This window comes from Zootoca vivipara, chromosome 5, assembly GCF_963506605.1.
Source record: "Zootoca vivipara chromosome 5, rZooViv1.1, whole genome shotgun sequence".
NCBI lineage: Eukaryota > Metazoa > Chordata > Lepidosauria > Squamata > Lacertidae > Zootoca > Zootoca vivipara.
Genome location: NC_083280.1, coordinates 85,942,818 through 85,963,832, shown reverse-complemented (window position 1 = coordinate 85,963,832; position 21,015 = coordinate 85,942,818). Strand labels below are relative to the sequence as shown.

The following is a 21,015-nucleotide window of genomic DNA, read 5'->3' as shown; positions in this document are numbered from 1 at the left end:
AAAATCCCTGTAAAAAAGGGATAACTTGGCAGCTATGCTCTAGAGGTCTTGTTCTAGGGGTGCTATCTTGGGACATTCATCAAGTGTGTAAAATAGATGAGGCCTTTTCTGTGGCAGGGTGCAACTCTAGAATGCTCTCCCTATCGAAATTGCACAGGCTTCTGCTTTGTGTGTCTGTTTTGCTAGAAACTGAAGATGCATTTATTTCAACAGCCTTTTAAAATACAACACCTAGTTTTATTACTGCCAGTTTTAAGGTGCAAAACTGTTCAGCCTTGTTACTTTTATTTTAGTGCTGTTTGTATTTGCTTTTCGATATTGTAAACTGTACTTTTGATTATTTTATTGAATGGCTTATTTGGTTATGCTGTATATGAGTACATTTTGATAATTTTCTTTCCCACTCTTCCTCCCAAAGGAGCCCAGAGCAACAAACATCAAAAAATTAAAACATCTCAATTTGGTAGAACAGTGGCATACAAAAAAATAAACTATGCTAATATTACTGCTGCTGCTACTACATTGGCTATTACATTTTGCTGCTCAGTGGGAGATAGCAAGCTACCCAGTGTCCAGCTAACAATCATGACTAGGCTTGATTGGAAGTTATGCAACTTACATAAAACAAGATTAATATATTCCATTAGTTTCAATATGAATCACTGCTACCTTTAGCAGTATTCATAGCTGCCAAGTTTTCCCTTTTCTCACGAGGAAGCCTATTCAGCATAAGGGAATTTCCCTTTAAAAAGGGATAACTTGGCAGATATGGCAGTATTGCAGCATATGCATATAGATGAAATAGGTAGAAATTGATAACTTGCACACAAGAAAGACTATGAGCCTTTACTTCAGCAGCCTGCATTTAAGAACCCTCCCCTTTTGCTGGGCATGATCACATCATTCCATCGAAACTTTTATTTCATGCACGATAGGTCACTACAGCATTTCTTAAAGACACAGAGAGGTAGCTAACTTTCCAGAAGTTCATGAAATTTGTTCCAAACCAGAGAAGAATTTCTGTTACTATTTTCATGGGACAAACACCCACAATCAATTTGCATACATATCAATTAATCTACAAGGGACAAATAACAATTGAGAGATACATGCACCTGCCTTGTTTAAACAAACCTCAGATCTGAAAAAGCATCATAGCTAGAGAGTTGTATGTATGTAATCTTTATTAATTAATTTAATTATTGAATAAATGTGCATTGGGGTAGAAAGCAAAATATATACTTTTGTTTTTACATGATGTGTGCACACATTAGGCATCACATTAGGCATTTTCTCATGTGAGAAAAGGTGAAACACTTATTTTAAGACAGTACTTGTCATTAAAAAATATTTTTTAAACAAAGATGGTGCTTGTCATTTGCACTTTTTACAAGTACTGTACTTGCCCAACTAATCAGGAACACCGTTTTAGTCAACAGAAAAATTGTTAATAGATTGATCTGATTAACCATTTAAATGTTGCATCCATACTTTAAACCATATTGAATCTGGGCTTCATTTTATTGAGCGCCTCATTTTCAATCCATGAGCATTACATTTTAAAATGTGCCGCTGTAACCATCGCACTAGAAGCTTACCTTAAAAATAAAAAGGATGCTAACAAAAATATTGGCTGCACAAACCAGCCCACAATACTATATGAACCTCACAAGTTATATGTTGCCTAATACTATCCTGAAGTCCAATTCCATGCATACTTCCTTGGAAATAAGCCTTGCTACTGTATATTACAACAGGTAACTACACAGTCCAAGGGTGAAGACAGACATTCCAATTCTGATGGAAGTAGTTTGAATGCATGCTTTCTGCTCTGAAAATAAATTTATTTAAATGCAGCAAAGCAGTCAAACGAGTTTTGCCACATATTAAACCGTTGGCCTTTCTTCACCTTTAGACGGTTAGAATATATTCCTTTCCTACCTTTGACACTTGAAGGGGTCTTTTCTGTTCAGAGCCCCCCTGCAAACGGAAGCCCCAGGGTGCCACTCCAGAGAGAGTGACAACGACCTCTTCTTCTTCAGCTCCCATTTCAGCAGTCTTTTTCCTTTGGTGACAAATGTCCTTTTCAAAAATAAAAATAAACCTTTTTTTACTCTTAAGGGATGGTGCTTTCCTCTTCCATTGCTGCAAGGAGCATCAACCTTCTCAAGCCCGTCCTAAAGCCCACTACTTCCTTCCCCCCTCCTCCTTAGAGGTTAGTCCTGCAAGACCAATGCTCCATACCCTTCTAGATCTCCAGCTGCTGAGCAGACTATCACCAGCCGTTTTGACTCCACTTTTGGTAAGAGGCCAGAGTCATTTTGCACATGCACCTTGTCAATCTCACCCTCTGTGCTCCCCCCACCTCCTGTCCCGCAATAGACTCTGGATGTTTCACTAAAGCATGGCTGAAAATAGCTCTCCTCCTGTCTCTTTCCAGAGCTTTGTCTCACACTTTTCCAGCTGGGGAGGATTTGATTTAAGCTTTGCAATAAAACTTGGTATTTCCAAAGCTCCTGAAGGCTGTCCTTTGTGTTTTTCAACATGCACACAAAACCATTCAGATGTTTATGCCACCTTAGCCAAAGCAACCTTCATTTATTTTATGCAAAGCAATGGATACCATCCAATGAAACGTTCTCCTGTGTGCAAGCCTGTTAAATGAAAGGGAGCTGCCATTTATTTCATTTGGGCCTGTGCACAAGGATTTCCCATTTGGATTATGTTTAAAGGGTCAAAAACTACTGATAGCACAATCCAGGCCTATCATTATGTAGTATTGTAATCGGCTGAAATGCCTGAATCAATATCAGAATTATAAAATTTCAGAGAAGCAGCCCAAATTGATCTTTAACAAATTCCTTCATGATGACTAGACGACATGACAAAAATGTTGAAAATGGAGAAATGGAAAGTCAATATCCCCACCCCACCCCCCAACTAGCAAAGCAAACCTATAAACACATTATAACTAGAGATATGCCACTTCTGTGCTGGTGGAGCAGCTACCATATCGAGTATGTTCTCAGCTTGGGCAGAGTTGAGGAAATTACACAACCAGAAAATACAGAAATTACAGCTAGGCCCCTGGTGTTCTAGAAGACTCTACCAGTTCCTTCCACTGGGGAATGTGTTGATGCCCATATAGTACCCACACATGGAAGAACCTTATGTGTTGTTGTTGTTGTTGCTGCTGCTGCTGCTGCTGTTATTATTATTAACGTGGTACTTTAAGCCTCACCAGAAGGGAAATGCCTCCACTCACCTCTTCCATTCCTGGTAAAAAAAACAAACAACCCCCAAAACAAACAAAACCCAAAAATCATGTCAGAGGCAAAAGAGAGGAAACTGTTTTGGGTGGAATCCACCTAACAAGCCCCATCAGCAGAAGCCCTGTGCAATTACTTCTGTTTGAGCAGTGGGGTTCCCCTCTCTTCTCCCTTGTGCACCCCCACAATTCCCATAATTGGCACGGGGCGGTGTTCAGAAGAATTCTCAGAACAGCACATGGGAGGAGGAGCAAAGGGAGGATTGTCATAGTACTACATTGGATAATACCCTCAGTACTTGAAACCACACTGCACACACTACATACAAAGCAATTTCCTAACCACCTAGCTATAGCAACAGGCAGCAATTATACACATAATGGGGAATGTGTCTTCTCCCCTCCTCTACACAAACAAGGCAGGAAGAGTTGTATGTTTTACATGCTGGAGGTGCCAGATTCAAATGCAGGGTATAGCCCCAAACTAGGAAAGGGCTGAGCTTCTCTAATCAAATCTGAGCCAATCAGTGGAGCGCTGCATGGATCAATAGTCTACTGCCTGCATGGCGCAACCACCCTTTTGCTGCAGCTTTCCCCGGTAATCCATGTGTCCAATCCTGTTTCTTCCCATTAATTTGCTTAATAGCTCAGCATAGCAGTGAAGCGGGCCACATTGCTCCTCCCACATTTTACAGAATTTCACACTGTAATTCTATAATTGCCTGTTTGGAAATGTTTGGCTTAGTGAAGTTGTATTATGTTCAATTGGACTTCCTGTATGTTTTATAGCAGGGGTGGCCAACTCCCAAGAGACTGATCTACAGAGTTAAAAATTGGCAGTGATCAGGTCAAAGTTGTTGAGATTTTTTTAGGAAGGAATGCCCTGTTTTTTTGGGTTCGAGGTCAATGTTGTTGAGCTTTTTTAGGGAGGAGGAAAGCCCCGTTGGGGGGGGTGCAGGGCAAAGATGTTTTGATTTTTTTAGGGGAGCCAAAGTTGTTGAGCTTCTTTGGGGGGAGCTGGTGATCTACCAGTGATGTACCAGTGATCTACCACAAACATCCAGTGATCTACCAGTAGATAACGATCTACCTGTTGGACATGCCTGTTTTATAAGATTACAGCTATATACTGTATAGTAAAATCATGGCTGAGTTTGAAATCCGATGAAAGCTTTGCAACCCAAGTTCACCTGCTATTTACTCAGGCCAAACTGGATATACTTGTTCATGCATTGAAGAGAACTTAAAACATTATTAAAATGTTTTATAAGTGATTTGTATGTGTGAATGATGTATTAGGAACTAAACATTACAGAGATAACATCTGTATAATATTCCTTCCTTCCCTCCCTCCCTCTTTCTTACAGCCAGAATTTATATTGTAAGGTTCTCTAGCCATAAACCATTTTTTTTGTTTACTTAGTCTGTAATTCACAATGGAGCTCAATGCACTCTCTCTCTCTCTCTCTCTCTCTCTCTATATATATATATTGCCTGTGAGTCAAGACTTCTGGTAGAGTCAAAATAAATGAATACATTCAGCTGCAAATCATCATGGGCATTACACAATCAGGGGACAGGAAATCAAGTGTTACTTATGTGTGTATTAATGAGGAATTTAAACAGATTTATAGCACGCTAAGAGAGGGAGAAGCCTTATGGCCTGTAGAATTGGTGGCCCCATGCACAAATTCACTTGATGGGGTACATATTTGGGGCAGCTGTACCACTTCAGAGTCAGATGTGGATTCAGATTATGAAACACTTCTGAATAAGATTCCTGTATGTATGCAATAGGCAGCCCAAACAACTACAAGCTGTTTAACACACCTTTGGCACTGGCCAGTTACAAAACTTGCCTTTTCTTCTATAATGTGGTCCTGAAAGGGGAACATGCCACATCTCTTTGATGGACAGGCAGCACAGCATCAAAATAGCACAGATCAGCAGGAAAGCTTGGCCACTGCTGTGGCAGAATTCTTAACCTAGCTCTAACCATTCATGATAGTCTCTCCAGCGTCAATCCTTGCTGTCAACAAACTTTGCTTTGAAAGGATAGTCCACAGACTCACTCTTTGCCAAGTGTGTCTGAATATGCTTAACTCTTCCCAGGGAGGCTCACTTGGCACCTTCATTATCTATCTCTCAGTGCCAGGTGAAAACATTATTCTTCTCCTAGGCCATTGGCTAATTAAACAATCTATGGCCTTTTAAACTATTTATGTGGTGGGGTATGGTTATAATGCTACGTATATTTGTGGTTTACTGTATATACTGTAAACTGATGAAGGGTGGCATATGAACTTAATAAATAAATAATGAAATAAAAAGGAATCAAGGTTCTAAGTTGGCTTCTTTTGCTACACACTAAGTACAGGGGCTTTTGCAGGATGGATAGGAGGGTCACACCTGCACTTTGGGACTCCCGACCTATTGAGATCAATAAAGCAGCTGCACTGTGTTTTTTTCGGTGCATGCTGAAAACATCCCTGCTCAGCCAAGACTTCCCAGGTGCTCAGAAAGTTGAGGTAATTTTAATAAAAAAATGCATGTTTTAAAGTATGGTTGTGGATTTTTCTTGATTTTGTTATTACATCTTTCTGTAAACAACTCTGAGGTTAATGTGTCTCCACTCCCCCAATCAAGCGACGAAATTAATAAACATAAATAAAAAAATAAACTGTTCCCCCTACAGTCTTAAGTACTACCACGTCAGGGAGAACTAGCCTCCCGTTTGTTACAGTGGACAGCATCATCCTACGATGAAATCACTACCGGGGCCCAGTCGGGCGCCACAGCCCTCGAAGACTTGGGTGATTTAAGCGAACGCGGTCCCTGAGGCAGCAGAAAAGCCGCCATCTTGACCGGAAGCGCGTCACGAAAAATCCGCGATGGTCCATTTCCTCCTCCTCCTCCTCTTCCCTAGGCTCTCACTCTCTTTCCCGAGCGCCTCTATGGTCGCCGAGCAGCATCCGGGTCCCTGTTGCAGCGGAGTGCAGCGAGGGCCGCGAGCGAAGTGAGGACGTGGCAAGCTTTGAGGGAGAGCGGAGCGGACGTGGAGGGGCCTTTCCGGTGAGCGGCGGCGGCGGGCACAGGAAGCGGAAGCCGGCGCCAGCGGCGGCCCGACGACCAGCAGGAGCGGGGACAGCCGGTTGAGGTAAGCGCGAGGCTGGGCCGATCTCTTTTGAGGCGCGAGGTTGTGAGGGACCGGGGGCGGGAGGGGGGGGAGGCTCTGCGACGAGTCCGGGGCTGAGGAATAAAGCGCCGCCCGACTCCGGAGCGCGCCTGGCCTGATCCTGGCAGGCTTACGGCTCCGGCCTCCCGGAGAGGCCCTGTGCTGAGCCGTTAGCTTCTCCCTTAGAGAGTTCTCATTACCAGGCCTTTGGCTGATTAAATGCCATTTTAAACGTGTTTGTGAGAGGGCGGGGGGATGCTGTTTGTTCTTTGTATTATGTATTTTGTGTGATCTCATTTTTTGCATGTATTGAATCGCTTAGTGCTCTTCGCTTGAAGGGCGATACACACATTTAACGAATAAAATTAAAATAAATGAGTCTTTCCAACCCCACCCTCCGGAACGGCAGGAAATAAGCGGCGCTTTCCCTTCCTCCCCGCTTTGCCTCACACAGCCACCACGCAAAGTGTGTTCCGCTTGACGTGTGCTGCATTCACAAGTGCATGTTGATAGGTGCGGGTGCGTGCGTCCCTGAGGCTTGTCGGTAACAGGTTTAATACAGGAGTTGTGGGAAATTATTCGGACAACTTCCAAATAGAGAGCCGGGGGGGGGATGTTTTCCTGGCCTGCTGGTCTTTTCTGTATGTGGGAGATTTAGCTTATAGGGAGTAACCCCACACTCTGATCTGCATCCAAAAAGGGAAACAACCCGAGAAAAGCTTTACCAGTTAATCCTGCCGAATGTGTGAACACGCTTGACAAGGTGAAACTGAGATGAAGCAATATTGTGTTTATGTAGGAGTCAGGCTGCATTTCAACAAAAGCAATTCCTTGAGCCCTTTTTCCCCAGAAGTAGTAGCAGTGTTTACTATTTAGAGACTTCCTTTGAAACGCTTGGTATTAGAAGCAGAGTTGGAAAGGTACCCTTAGGATCACATAGCCCTGCAGGAATGCAATGCAGGAATACACAGCTGGCTCTTATGGGGATTGAATGTGCAACTAATGGAATAACTTTGTTTTGAAACTTAGGTTCACCTTGAAGATTTAAAAGCACCCATGGTGCTTTCCTTTTCCCAAGCAGTGCACATTAACTTGCATTCGAGCTAAATTGTACTTTGGACTGCAGGATTAGTTACGCATAGAACTCAGAAGAGTAGCTTCTTAATGTGTGGGTTATATATGGGGCCAGGCTTTAAATTCCCAAATTTTGTCCTATAGAAAAGGGTTTCGCTCTTGCCAGAAGAAAATCTGTGCAAGACTAGATGTTATTATGCTAATACAGACTGCTAATCTCTGGGAACATTTGGAATTTTGGGAGTGTGTTGTGGGCACCAACCCTTCTTGTTACTTCTCTTCTGCAGAAAGAGAGTCATTGTACTTCCAAGGGATCTGGGTAAAGGTTGAATATCAAGCAGGATTAAACTGTTTCCTTTTCAATCTACACAATTTTACATAGGATCCCTAAATTCACTGCCAAATTAAAGCTTACCTTGGTGGTAGACTGCGCAGTAAAAATTACAGAGCACATCTATGGATACAGAGTTAACCTGTAATTGGAGGGGGATCCCTTGTAAAAATTATGGCAATCCATAAGTTTCTATACCTTGAGTCTATATTTTTTCACAATGGCAGTGCTAGAAAGTATGAGTTCTGTGGTTTTTGCTTTTGCAGTTCAGTCAGTAGATAGGTGTAACATTTATTTGATTGCCAATGGGGAAAGAGCCTGTGAGAAAACAGTTTAAATAGGGTCTGTTGTATTGGATATGGTGTGCATATGTGAGTGTGTATTCCTGACTTCCATCCCACCAGCTGCTCCATTATTCTCTCCCACTTCTCTTCCGTTTACCTCCTACTCTGTCACTTCTGTTCAAGTGCCAATATGGCCAATAAGAGCCTTGAAAAGCACATAGAACTGAAAGAAGCTTGATGTCCTTTTCAAGGAGTGAGGAAGGGAGCAGTGAGTGAGGGTTTTGCAAGCACCCCAGCTGTGTTACTAATGTAACAATATGATATGCAATGTTCGACTAGGGTAGCAATCCTAGGTGGTGATATTGCATCCTTTTAAAGCACAGGTGGGCTGAAGACAGATTGAGATCTACTGATAGATTTCAGGGTGATCAGCCGTAGATTGGCAGGGATTTCTGATTAATTGTTTAATCATAGCAAAATTCCTTTTCCCACCTAAAGTAGGCTGCTGAAATGACCTAACTAGATATGGACTTCTTTATGAAAGGGCTATGGGCAGTTCAGTTCTAGAAACTAAAAACAAATTGGTTGGTTGGTAAAAACAAATTCCTAGGCTCAGAATGTGCTCAGAAACACCCGTTCTTTAACCAGGTCTGATTGGTAGATCTTGGGGGGGGGGGGGGGGTTCTAATAAAAAAGCCAAGCAGATCCAACAAGCCTAAGTCTACCCACTCCTGTTTAAAAGTCTTAGCATGTTGGGTGGATATGGAGAGGGATACAATGAGGATAGGACAAGTCAGTGGTCTCATTAAGCACAACTTTATCCATTAAAGGGAACCAGGTTGCACACGTGCCATCCTACTGCACTGGTGATCACAAAACAAGAGCATTAATTGACAGTGAGGTGTGCCAAAGTCCATAGCTCAAAGGTCTTAAAGGAGCTTGCATGTGTACCTCACAATACTGGGCTGCATACCAGCTGTACAACATACTGGCATGCTTAGACACTGCCATAGAACCCATTGTGCTGGCACTTAGATATTTGCAGATGGCAAAAATAAAAAAGATGGAGAAAGGGAAATGAGCAGGAAGCTTGCAGAACAAAAAAAGGGACATGGCAACTGCCATTCCTCTGCTGTAGCTTCACTTGCTAACCAGGATGCAAAAATTAGAACACGCATTATGGAATAAGAACTGTCCTCTTAGTATGATTCCTTGTAACGTTTCTAAAAAATGAATTCAGTTTTATGCTTGTACATTTTTGGTCAATACTGTTATACTGTCAGTATACCTAAAGGAGCGTCTCTACCCGCATCGTTCTGCCCAGACAAGTACCGAGGGCCTTCTGGCGGTTCCCTCATTGCGAGAAGCCAAGTTACAGGGAACCAGGCAGAGGGCCTTCTTGGTAGTGGTGCCCACCCTGTGGAACGCCCTCCCATCAGATGTCAAAGAGAAAAACAGCTACCAGATTTTTAGAAGACATCTGAAGGCAGCCTGTTTAGGGAGGCTTTTAATGTTTAATCAATTATTTTATTTTATTTTTCTGTTGGAAGCCGCGCAGAGTGGCTGGGGTATAAAATAATAATAATAATAATTTATTATTTATTATTATTATTATACCAAGCCATATTCTCTACACTATAGTTTAGGACCAAACCATTGTTTGAATTTCTAAACACATGCTAGGGAAACTGTAGTTTAGAGCCACTTGTTGAGAAGGTAGGAAGCAAAACTAGACAATCAGCTTCATAGTGATGGCCATAACATTAGATTGGCAAATCATGGTTTGTACTATTTCTCATTTGATAGCTGAACTATAAATTTAGTTTGACCACCATAGCAACTGTAGTCTTGGAAGTGCTTTATGTTTTTAAAATTTGTTACGCCTATTTGTTAATACTACAATAGCGCAATGACATATTTTATGCTGTTGCAAATAGGGCTGTGTTTTGCTGTTATTGGTTGTAGCCTTGCTTTAAACTAAAATTTAAGGGTGTTATGAAGGCTATGTATTTTATTTATTCTGGATTATGTGTGTGCTGATTCAGAAGATCACACCTGCAAAACATCCCTTGCACTGATACAATCTGACACACTACTGGAAAAGCTTGATTATCCTGCTATAAATTAACCTTGCTACTAGTAGATAGTGTTCTGAAGAGTATCAGCTACTGAATACAGATTATTGCGGGAGACTTGACATGCAGCTAACATTGCAGGCATTTAATACAACTGAAAAGGACTAATCTACATTCCTTAAACTTTATGTTCAGAACCATGTAGTATATACAAAGTTCCTATAAATTTTGTCCCCAAATAGTACCTGGTACCGGTAGTAAAGGAAATTCCATTCAGGTCCAGCATATCCAGTAGTCATGGACCATGGGAACTGTAGGACCACAGGTTAGCCAACCAAGATATAAGGATATGCTGGCTGGGCCTCATGAGGGTTGTATGAATGCCTTCTTTGGCCATAGCTTTTAGACCTTAATTCTTGTTGAATCTATGTTATTTTAAATTTTTCATATTTCTAAAATAAGTGCTTCATAACAGCAACATTATTTCTCATTGATGGCCCGGTTTCTTCTGGGGGTAATTGGCAGGGACTATAAACTGGTGATGAATGGGGCCAGAGATAAGTGTTCTAGATTAGCTGATCCAGAATTTAAGATTAGAATTCCTGATTCTAAGCAGGTCTGAGAAGTAACCCCCAGTGCTATACTCAGATAAGTATGGGGAGAATTTTTTTTTTGTACAGTGAACCAATAAAGTTCCTTGTCTAGAAAACAACTGAGAGTATTTTCTGAATTTGTCGTTCCTATTAGTCCTGTATGCTCTATCCTGTTTTGTATTACAAACATATATAAGTGGCAGAAGCCTACTATTCTCTACCCAGAGATTGGGGGGAGGGACTTATACCCAAGCCATACAACCAGGGAAGAAATGAAAAAGAAATCATTTTTTATATATAAAAAAAGTTTTTCTGTGTGATTGCTCTGAAACTACACAGAAAGAGTTTAAAAAAACCTACCTCTAAAGGTGAGGAAAAGCAAGGAGGAGACCAACTGGAAGGAGAAGAAACTTTGATGGGATGAAAAGGTTGGACAGCTTTAATAGATATTGGGTAAATATCCCTAAACAAGCTTGGAGCTCACAAGTTACTCAGCTGTAGTGTAATGTGTGTTTAAAATTACTTTAGAAAACTAGCACTGCAAGGGTTATTGAGCCTGGTTCTTCAGCTCTTTTGCACAAAATCTTGTTTTGAATAATGGCTCCTAATGTTTCTCTTTCCTTTCTCACAGGTGAAGGCTAGTTTGGGGATGTGAGCACAATGAGCGTAAACCAGTCAACTCACACAGGGCCACCTTATGGGCAGCCACAGCCTGGATATGGAGGATACCTGCCGCCTGGTTACGGAGGGCAGCCAACCCCGACTGTTCCCACCTCACAGTATGGTGCTTATAATGGTCCAGTGACAGGATATCCTCAGACAGCCCCCCCACAAGGTATTCTTCATTGGTATAAAGGGGGAAATGACCTTTGTTTTTAGCTTTTTTTTAAAAAAATGTTTACCCTGCTTTGTAATGTTCTGTATGTGCCCCTGAGGTGGTGGCAACAAAAAATTCAAAAGTGCATTTAAAATATTCAGTATAAGGATTTATGGTACCACTCTATTCTGCTTGGTTAGACCACACCTACAGTACTGTGTCCAGTTCTGGGCAGTGTAGTTTAAGAAGGATATTGACAAGCTGGAATGTGTGCAGAAGAGGGCAACCATGTTGATAAAGGGTCTGGAAACCAAGCTGTATGAGGAACGCTTGACGGAATTGGGTATGTTTAGCCTGAGTGCTCACTGGAAGGACAGATCGTGAAGCTGAGGCTCCAATACTTTGGCCACCTCATGAGAAGAGAAGACTCCCTGGAAAAGACCCTGATGTTGGGAAAGATTGAGGGCACTAGGAGAAGGGGATGACAGAGGACGAGATGGTTGGACAGTGTTCTTGAAGCTACGAACATGAGTTTGACCAAACTGCGGGAGGCAGTGCAAGACAGGAGTGCCTGGCGTGCTATGGTCCATGGGGTCACGAAGAGTCGGACACGACTAAACAACAACAACAGCAGCCTGGTAAAGAGGAGACTGAGAGGAGATATGATAGCCGTCTTCAAATATCTAAAGGGATGTCACATGGAAGATGGAACAAGCTTATTTTCTCCTTCTCCAGAGGGCAGGACCTAAACCAATGGATTCAAGTTAGAAGAAAGGAGATTCTGACTAAACATCAGGAAGAACTTTCTGACAATCAGAGCTGTTTGGCAGAGGAATAGACTCCCATGAGAGATGGTGGACTCTACTTTCTTAGAGGTTTTTAAGCAGAGGTTTGCTGGCCAACTGTCATGTATGATTTAGTTGAGATTCCTGCTTTGGACTAGATGACCCTCAGAGGACCTTCCAGCTCTACAATTCTATGGATGTAGATAAATGTCCTTTGTTCTTCATGATTTAAGAACTTGTGCATACAGTTATATTTCATAAAGCAATGGGAGATGGTTCAGATGGCAATGCAGTTTCATGCTGGTGCATGGGGTTTGGGAGGGCTCCATGCTTTGGTGGTCCACAGGCATTAAAGCAACTGGAAGCCCCTAGGCCAAATTTAGCTGCCTAGGACGTTGTGCTAGATGCTTAGTTGCTTGTCAGCTGGTGTAAAGAAGTGGGCATTAATGGCACCAGAACTAGCTGGAAGGCCACTTGAAGGAGTAAAGTTACCTTGGGAAAACTAGCAGCTTTATCATGACTTACAGTCTTGGAATGGGAATGATTATTAGTTCTCTTACCTTTGTACATGGGAATCATAGTGGAGACCATAGAGAGTTGTATTTATACTAGGCTTTAATGAAGGAAGCTGCTGCAAAGGTAGCACATGTGCTACATTTAATAGTTATTTATGTTAAGCAGAAAGGTAATGTTGATGTTGCATTCTCTCTTCGGAGGCTTGTGTAAAGTTGGCAGATATTTGTGGGGGAGCTTGTTGTTTTAGGGTAGCTTACTGGATGAGCTGCTCCATTTGCTCATCAAGTAGTTCACTCATCAAGCAGAAAGTTCTGCTGTTTGAGGTAAATCTTCTCATATTTTTTTTACTTTGGAACTACTCGTCCCTGCCGTCTCATGGCAGGTAGCAAATAAACTATATTGAAAATAAACAATGATTGCTAAGCAGGAGGAAACTCCAGCATTTGTAGGACTAGTACAATGCATTTTATTAGAAGTTTTCCAAGTCTATTCTTACTGATGTGTATATTGCCTTTCTAGGTTACTTTCCTTCAATGGGGTTTCCTTCTAAGGGCTCTCCTGTCTCTCTTGATTCTGATGCTTCTTTTACTCCCAACTTCATAGGTAAATGCTTTCCTTTTCATGCACTGTCTCTTATGAGAAAAGACTGTTTCAGATGCATTTCCTTCTTTAACATTACTATTGTTTCATCTTAAAGCTAAGCCATGTAATTATTAGAATGTGTGGAGCTGTGATGCCTTATTACAAGGAATGTGCAGGTCTCTGGGACACAGCGGTGAGATCCAACTAAGTTGTACTCAGAGGAGACTTAAATCCATTGATTTCAGTGGGTTTGCTCTTGAGTGTGGCTAAAGGTGGATATCACGCTTTGAACATAATAAATTTCCTTCAAGGCTTTTTGTACTCTGGGTAAAGTTTAAAAACAGCATGTACTCCTTACTTCTCTGTGTGCGTATGCTGCAGCAGAGTACATGTTTATGCATCTTATATGGAAGTGCTGTCATTTCAGCAGACTGATTATTTCTAAAGTAAGGAGGATCATACATACTCTGAGCAGGACTGGCATTGGTTATAACCCTCTAACTTTGATGTAGCTGTAATCTAGACCAGTATTTCCCAACCAGTGTGCCGCCAGATGTTTTGGGACTACAACTCCCATCATTCCTGACCACTGGTCTTGTCTTGCTAGCTAGGGATGATGGGAGTTGTAGTCCCAAAACATCTGGAGGCACACTGGTTGGGAAACACTGATCTAGACTACTGTGCAAAGGTAAGGGTTGCATCCATTGCTCTGACCAATTTGCCTCTGGCCCCGCCCATCACTAGCAGGTAACTGTCAGAAGATTTTGCATGAGGAAATGAGCCCCTTGGGCTGAAAAACTGGTTCACCACTTTCATGTCATAGAAGCTCAGCCAGATGGCTTAACTTTTGATGGCTGTGCTTCTCCGATAGAAATTCTTTCTCCTTTTGAGAAGGAAGTGCATTAGATTATATAATGTGTGGCCAAATCCCAAGAGACTGCGATCTACTTACAGAATTAAAAACGCAGTGATCTACCCACATTTTGGGGGGGGGGTTCAGGTCAAAGTTGTTGACCTTTATTGAGAAGGAAAGCCCCATTTTGGGGGTTCAGGGGAGGGAAACCCCTATTTTAAAGGGTTTGGGGGAAAATATAGGAACACCCACTCACCAACAAAACGCTGGGGAAACTAACAGCCTCACTTAGTAAACGCTGTCTTCAGTTCTACAGATCGTGCTACAATGGGGGGGGGGGGCAGGCCGGAATAGATTTTAGCAACGCTAAGGAAAGGGACCCAGCGATCGACCATGATCTACCTAAACCCTTCCGGGTATCTACCAGTAGATCGCAATCGGCCTGTTGGACATCCTTGCTGACTGCTGTTGAGAAGGGAGCAGCAAAGCTTAACTTCACCGTGGCTGTATAAATCTTTATATTAAAGTGCATTTATCCTGTACTTTACATTGTTGAAGTAATTTGACAAGGCAGTTAACTTTTATAAGTAGGCCTACTTCTGTTGTTACCATAATGGTTTTCCTAACAATTCAAAAAGGATACTAGGCATATGTTGTAGTAGTCCATTGTTAAACCCATATTGCCCAAAGGAGAGGAAGCTGAACCAGAGAAAGTGACTAGTGATAACTCTTGTTACTGTAAACTGCAAATTTGAATGGACTTGGCAGAATCTCAGTAGATGCATAGAATGTTACTAGAGGAAGTGAGCAAATAGAATGCAAATCAAATGAAGTTTTGGTACCCCTTTCTCTTGTATACAAGCAAGCAGAGCATCAGTTCCAAATGGCATGCATGTGCACACAGAGATGCATCCCCCTCCCCTCCCCTCCCCATATCTACTGCCTTCTAATCCTTTGGTCTGTCAACTCCAATGACAACCATTTTTTCTTAGAAGCAGATGCCACCAGAGAAGCCTGAAAGATGTGTGTTAACAATATTCGTCTTAGAGGAGTGACTGGCTAATTAAATTTTTTTTACATCTTATTTGCCCAGAGATATAAGAACAAAGTGGTTGCACTTACAAGACACCTGCCTTTCAACTCAAAATATTTTAACTGATGATATAATCCTGCCATTTTTATGTCAGAATTTTCTGAAATTTGGCCAGATTATCCATGCCAAAATTCCTAATTTCTGCAACAATTTGTATTTGTTTTATAGTAGTATTTTTCAGGCCTTTTAATGATAAAAAAACTGGAAAATCTGTATACAGTGGTACCTCTGGTTAAGAACTTAATTCGTTCCGGAGGTCTGTTCTTAACCTGAAACTGTTCTTAACCTGAAGCACCACTTTAGCTAATGGGGCTTCCTGCTGCCGCTGCGCCGCCGGAGCATGATTTCTGTTCTCATCCTGAAACAAAGTTCTTAACCTGAGGTACTATTTCTGGGTTAACAGAGTTTGTAACCTGAAGTGTTTGTAACCCGAGGTACCATACCTTAACTCTGAAACTGCTCCTATATTTTGGTAATAGTTCTAATATACAGTGGTACCTCTACTTACGAATGTTTCTACTTACAAATGGAGCTCCGTCCGCCATCTTGGATGTGGTTTAGATAGGATTTTTTCTACTTACGAATTTTTAGATAGGGTTGCTTCTACTTACAAATTTTTTCTCCCAATGCATTCCTATGGGATTTCACTTACAATTTTTTTCGACTTACAAATGTGCGTTCGGAACGCATTAAATTCGTAAGTAGAGGTACCACTGTATAAATATTTTCAATATTGTTAGAGAAGATTCTCATGCAAATAAAGATTGTACATGGCTTGTCTAAAAAGAAAAATGCTATAAGTAATCTGACAAATCCTCGTCTGTTCCTTTCATCCACAATAGTGACTTCTTGGGATCTGCAAAAAAGCTAGGAACAGCAAGCGTTATTTTCACTAGCATATTTACATGCTTCTATTAATTTTCTGTCTCAGCTGTTGAAAATCTTGATAGCTTTCTGTTCTTCCTTGTATTCATTTGCTTCCTGTTAATCTCACGAGAGATCATGCCTAGCATATTTTAAGTATCTTCATAAGTAGGCTCCCACTTATTTACTTGTACACGACTAACATGCAGTTCAATATTTCTAGGTTCCCTGAGAGCTCCCTCTACTTCTGGAGCACCTGCTTCAGCATCTGGCACATTCGTTCCTCCTGGACAGCAGGCCTATAGTCAGTTTGGACAAGGAGATGTACGCAATGGGATTCCTGCATCTACAGCTCCATTGCAAAGGTAATTAGGACAACAGTCATCAGACTCTAAGCCTGTCAGTACAGACAGCGACCATTTTACAGTCAGATGCTCTCTCTCTCTCTCTCTCTCTCTCTCTCTCTCTCTCTCTCTCTCTTTCTCTCTCTCTCTCTCACACACACACACACACACTTGTCTCTGCTGACCTAGAAGTGGCCCGAAAATGGGGTGTGGCAGGGCTTATGCACACTCCACCAACGTACGTGGGGGTCAGGAATGGAACCCCCATGCAGAATGGTTGCCACCTGTATCAAGTTTTGGGGGACAGAGAACCCATCCACTTCCCTGCAGAGCAAAATAGTGTGGTTTTGGGTTGTTACATAGAGATGTTGTTGGGCTGACTTCTAACAGCTACTAAATGTGGTGGTAACTTTCTATTTTCTATAAGCACACTTAATTGGATATACTTTATTTATTTGTAATGCACCAGAATGCTCTTCTCAAGACAGTTAGCAATTAGTGTTATAGTAAAGCTTTAGCTGTGGCACTGCGGGACACAGGTGGCACTGTGGGTTAAACCACAGAGCCTAGGGCTTGCTGATCAGAAGGTCGGCGGTTCGAATCCCTGCGACGGGGTGAGCTGCCGTTGCTCGGTCCCAGCTCCTGCCAACCTAGCAGTTCGAAAGCACGTCAAAGTGCAAGTAGATAAATAGGGACCGCTACAGCGGGAAGGTAAACGGCGTTTCCGTGTGCTGCTCTGGTTCGCCAGAAGCGGCTTTGTCATGCTGGCCACATGATCTGGAAGCTGTACGCTGGCTCCCTCGGCCAATAATGCGAGATGAGCGCGCAACCCCAGAGTCGGTCACGACTGAACCTAATGGTCAGGGGTCCCTTTACCTTTACCTAAAGCTTTAGAACAAAGCTGAGCAGTACATGTGTCTCAGTCAAGCCGTCTACCCACAGCTGAATTTGCGGTTAGGCAGCAGGGACAATACATAGTTCAGCAACACACCTAATTCAGCCGTGTTGAGTGAGCAAGTTACTCATGATCTGAGTAATCAGGCTGCTGCTTGCGCAATTGGGCTGTGCCTTTCTTCCTTCTGCAGAGCAAGAGCTCTGCTTCCACTGCTTTTGCAAAATGGCACATCTTTGATAGCTACTGTGTAGGCTTAAGCTTGCACATAACTTTCTTATTTTATTTTATTTTTTTATTATTTTATTTAATATTTTTACACACACACACGTAACCAAAATACACCATCACAGTGGAAATCATTAAAAATCAGTAGGAAAAATAGATCAAAAATTACTGTAAGTGGGAAGAAAGTGAACCCATTAACCACAGCTTGCAAGTTCATATTTTACTTTGAAACAAAGCAGCCACATTTTGAGTGGTCACAGGCTTTAGGAGTAGGGGAGCGGCAGCATTGGCACTAGTGCAGAACCCCAGAACTGCCTCTGCAAGCCACTTGCCCACCCTTGTTTGCTTTCCTAAGAACAGAGATTGCAACCTATCATCCCAGGCAATAAATGCAACAGAGAGTTGTGAAGCCAACAGATGATGAACTGGACAGATTCTCCTTTGCTTTTCAGTGCCTGAATGTCTGTTGCTTTGATTGATGGGTGTGCTGCAAAGGGGTTTTAGAACCTTCCCATTCTGAAAACTGCAGAAGGTCTTCTTCATCACCACTGTCTCATAATCAATACTACTACTACTACTACAAATACAAATACATGGGTGGCTCATGTAACAAAGGATTGTCTTTATTCTGCTTCCTTTTCTTAGACCTCCTGCTTCTCAACAGTTCATGCCTGGAACAACACCCACACCTGTTTCCCAGTCAGCTACTTTCCAGTCATATGGGCCACCTCCAACGAGCACACAGCAGCTGACCAATCATATGGGAGGAATGCATATAAGTGGTGTTTCGACCTCTGTTCCATCCCCAGGTGTACTGGGCTATGGTGAGTAACCAGAATGTTTGGATGCTGCTTGCTCACATAGACTGATTTGGAGTTCCTTTGAGAAGGATCTTCCAGACTGCTATGGGTACTATTACTTCTCTCTTTTGCAAATTCTATAAAATGCAATAAAGCAGGTCCCTGTGTTGCAACTATTGCATGCTGTCACTCAACTATTGCATGCTGTCACTACTTGGAACTCAAGTAGTATAATATATAAAATAGTTCCAAGATATTAAGCAAGGGAAAAGGACCAACTAAATTAACTAAGGTTCATAATCCAGCGTAGGTTATACTTGGAGTAGATCCACTAAAACTATTGATTTAAGTGGGGCTACTCAGAGTATTGAGATACCAGTCAAAGTAATCTGGGGTATTCATATTAAAAGAAATTCTGAGAAGTGCAGAGACAGCCCATTTAAATGCACATAGAGTTTGTTACGTTTGGCCTTTATTTCAGCTCCACTAAAGATAATAACAACAACAACTAAAAAAAAAAGTATACAGTCATTCATCCAAAGAGCTCAGGCCAAAATTCAAGTGGGAGAACTGCAACTTCATCATGCTCTCACTTCCATTCCATTCTTAAAACTGAATGTTTTGATAAGTAGCTCTTTAAAATTGTTTTCTTGGCCTAGGATATCATAAGGTCCGGTGACGAATACCAAGTATTGGTATCGGTAATCATGAAAGTGAATGGTAAAACCTGCTTGTTATTAAGCACCTCCATTTCTGTGTTCTCTCTCTCTCTCCACCTTGAAATAACTTTGTATCCAGGGTGAGGGGCTAGTTTACTAAAACACCTTATTGCACACTGGGAGAAGAACAACACTTTTATAAAGCAAGATGTGACCATAATTAACTTCTGCTCCTCAGGTCCCCCAACATCAGTTCCTGCCTCAGGAAGTTTTACTTCGAGTGGATCTGGGCAATATGTGCCCTATTCAAACCAAGGACCGCCACCTCCTGCTGTGCCCCATGGATTGCCTCCTACCACCTTGTCTCAGGGTCTTCCTATGGCACAGCCTCCTAGTTCTGGTCCTCCGTCAGCCCTGAACCTCTCACATCAAGCTCCTGGGTTTGCCCCACCGCCTTCATCTGCTGGGGTTGGTGCTTCCAATTATCCTCCTCCTGCAGGAGTTTCAAGGCCTCCTCCAATGCAGAGTACATCATTACCAGGACAAGCAGCTACTGGGCCACTCACTTCCCAGCCAAACCATGTGACCTCACCACCACCTCAGCCAGCTATGGCAGGGCCACCCCTTGGACCACCAATGGCAGGCTTGCAAGGACCACCTCCCAGCCATCCTTCCCAACCAGGATATGCAGTGCAGCAGAATGGTATGTTCAGTACGTTGCTGAGAGAGGGCTAAGGAATAAAAGTCAATTGGGTTTTAACACTTGTTATAATAGATGGCTGTGCTAATTTGTAGTGAGGTCTTTAAAATACGTTGAATTCAATGGAAATTAGCAACTTGCAGATAACTTGGTAACTCTGCTTCCTCAGGAAGTCATTCCTATTAGGATGTAAAGCAGTTGTAGTCAACAGGCTGTCCTCCAGATATTGGACTACACCACCCATCATAACTGATGGGCTATGCTGGTTGGGGCTGATGGGAGTTGGAGTTGATCTAGTGGACATCACATTCTCTACCCTTGATGTACAGAGTGGTTCTGATTGCTGTTATTGCATCAAGGTTTTTTCCTGTAGCTGTTTAAACAAATATATTTTCCTGTGGATTTTAAAACCTAAATATAAAGGTGTGGATTGGCTTGTTAATCAGCTACTCTTTTTTCCTACATTCCTCTGATGGAGACTTCCAAAGTTGAGTTTCCTTTGCTTCCTAGCTCAGTGAACAGTGAGTTAGAAAGTTGCTTGCAACCTGTATAAGAACTGTTTGCTTCTCTTTGGGGAGATCTTTTTATATTTTGGGAGGTCCTTCTTTCTATACTCAGAACCATGCTGTTTTTGGATTAGCTGGTGTACAGAACTGGATTGTTAAGTCTTGTGGCTACCAAACACACATAGTTCTGTGTATGAAACTTCTGAATAAGGAATGCAGAATCTGCCAGCAGAGATCCAATATGTGCAGTAGGTTGGAGCTAGAGAAACTCTGCCATAGCATTGCTCCTGTTGAAATCATCAGTGAGACTTAAGTTAGCCACAGTTAACTTATTCCTTTATTTTCAGAGAGGCTAAAGTGGGATTAAGTTCCTCTGGATTCCAACCCGGTGCCTTTTCATTCTGCTTGCATAATTGTTTCACCATGGAGTGAAATACGCCTCTGCTTTCTTTTCTATGGGGATTTTAAGCATCAATCATAATTTGAAATTTTTATCATCGGAATCTTGGATTAATATGTATTGAAAAGTGGTTATAGGTGCTTTTGTGGTGATATGTTTACTATCAAAGTTGAATT

The 21,015-nt window shown here is 42.1% G+C and overlaps 2 protein-coding genes across 5 annotated transcripts in view; one reads left to right on the top strand and one right to left on the bottom strand.

Annotated features, from left to right (window-relative positions):
* The window catches only part of SYNPO2L (synaptopodin 2 like), a 37,974-nt gene extending 35,722 nt beyond the window's left edge, over nucleotides 1–2,252 (bottom strand). Inside the window, exon 1 of the mRNA XM_035138046.2 lies at nucleotides 1,942–2,252. Coding sequence (XP_034993937.1) covers nucleotides 1,942–2,049 — 108 coding nt within the window. The 5' untranslated portion in view covers nucleotides 2,050–2,252. The remainder of the gene's footprint in view (nucleotides 1–1,941) is intronic.
* Nucleotides 2,253–6,211: 3,959 nt separating this feature from the next.
* The window catches only part of SEC24C (SEC24 homolog C, COPII coat complex component), a 38,635-nt gene continuing 23,831 nt past the window's right edge, over nucleotides 6,212–21,015 (top strand). For 2 of the 4 annotated variants that reach the window (XM_035137726.2, XM_035137725.2), the window contains exons 1-5: nucleotides 6,214–6,425; nucleotides 11,432–11,635; nucleotides 16,534–16,675; nucleotides 18,420–18,598; nucleotides 19,472–19,936. In XM_035137726.2, the coding sequence (XP_034993617.1) occupies nucleotides 11,461–11,635; nucleotides 16,534–16,675; nucleotides 18,420–18,598; nucleotides 19,472–19,936 (961 nt within the window). In that variant the 5' untranslated portion in view covers nucleotides 6,214–6,425; nucleotides 11,432–11,460. Of the gene's footprint in view, nucleotides 6,426–11,431; nucleotides 11,636–13,437; nucleotides 13,522–16,533; nucleotides 16,676–18,419; nucleotides 18,599–19,471; nucleotides 19,937–21,015 lie in introns of all 4 variants that reach the window. The other 2 variants (XM_035137722.2, XM_035137724.2) reach the window with 2 other exon arrangements.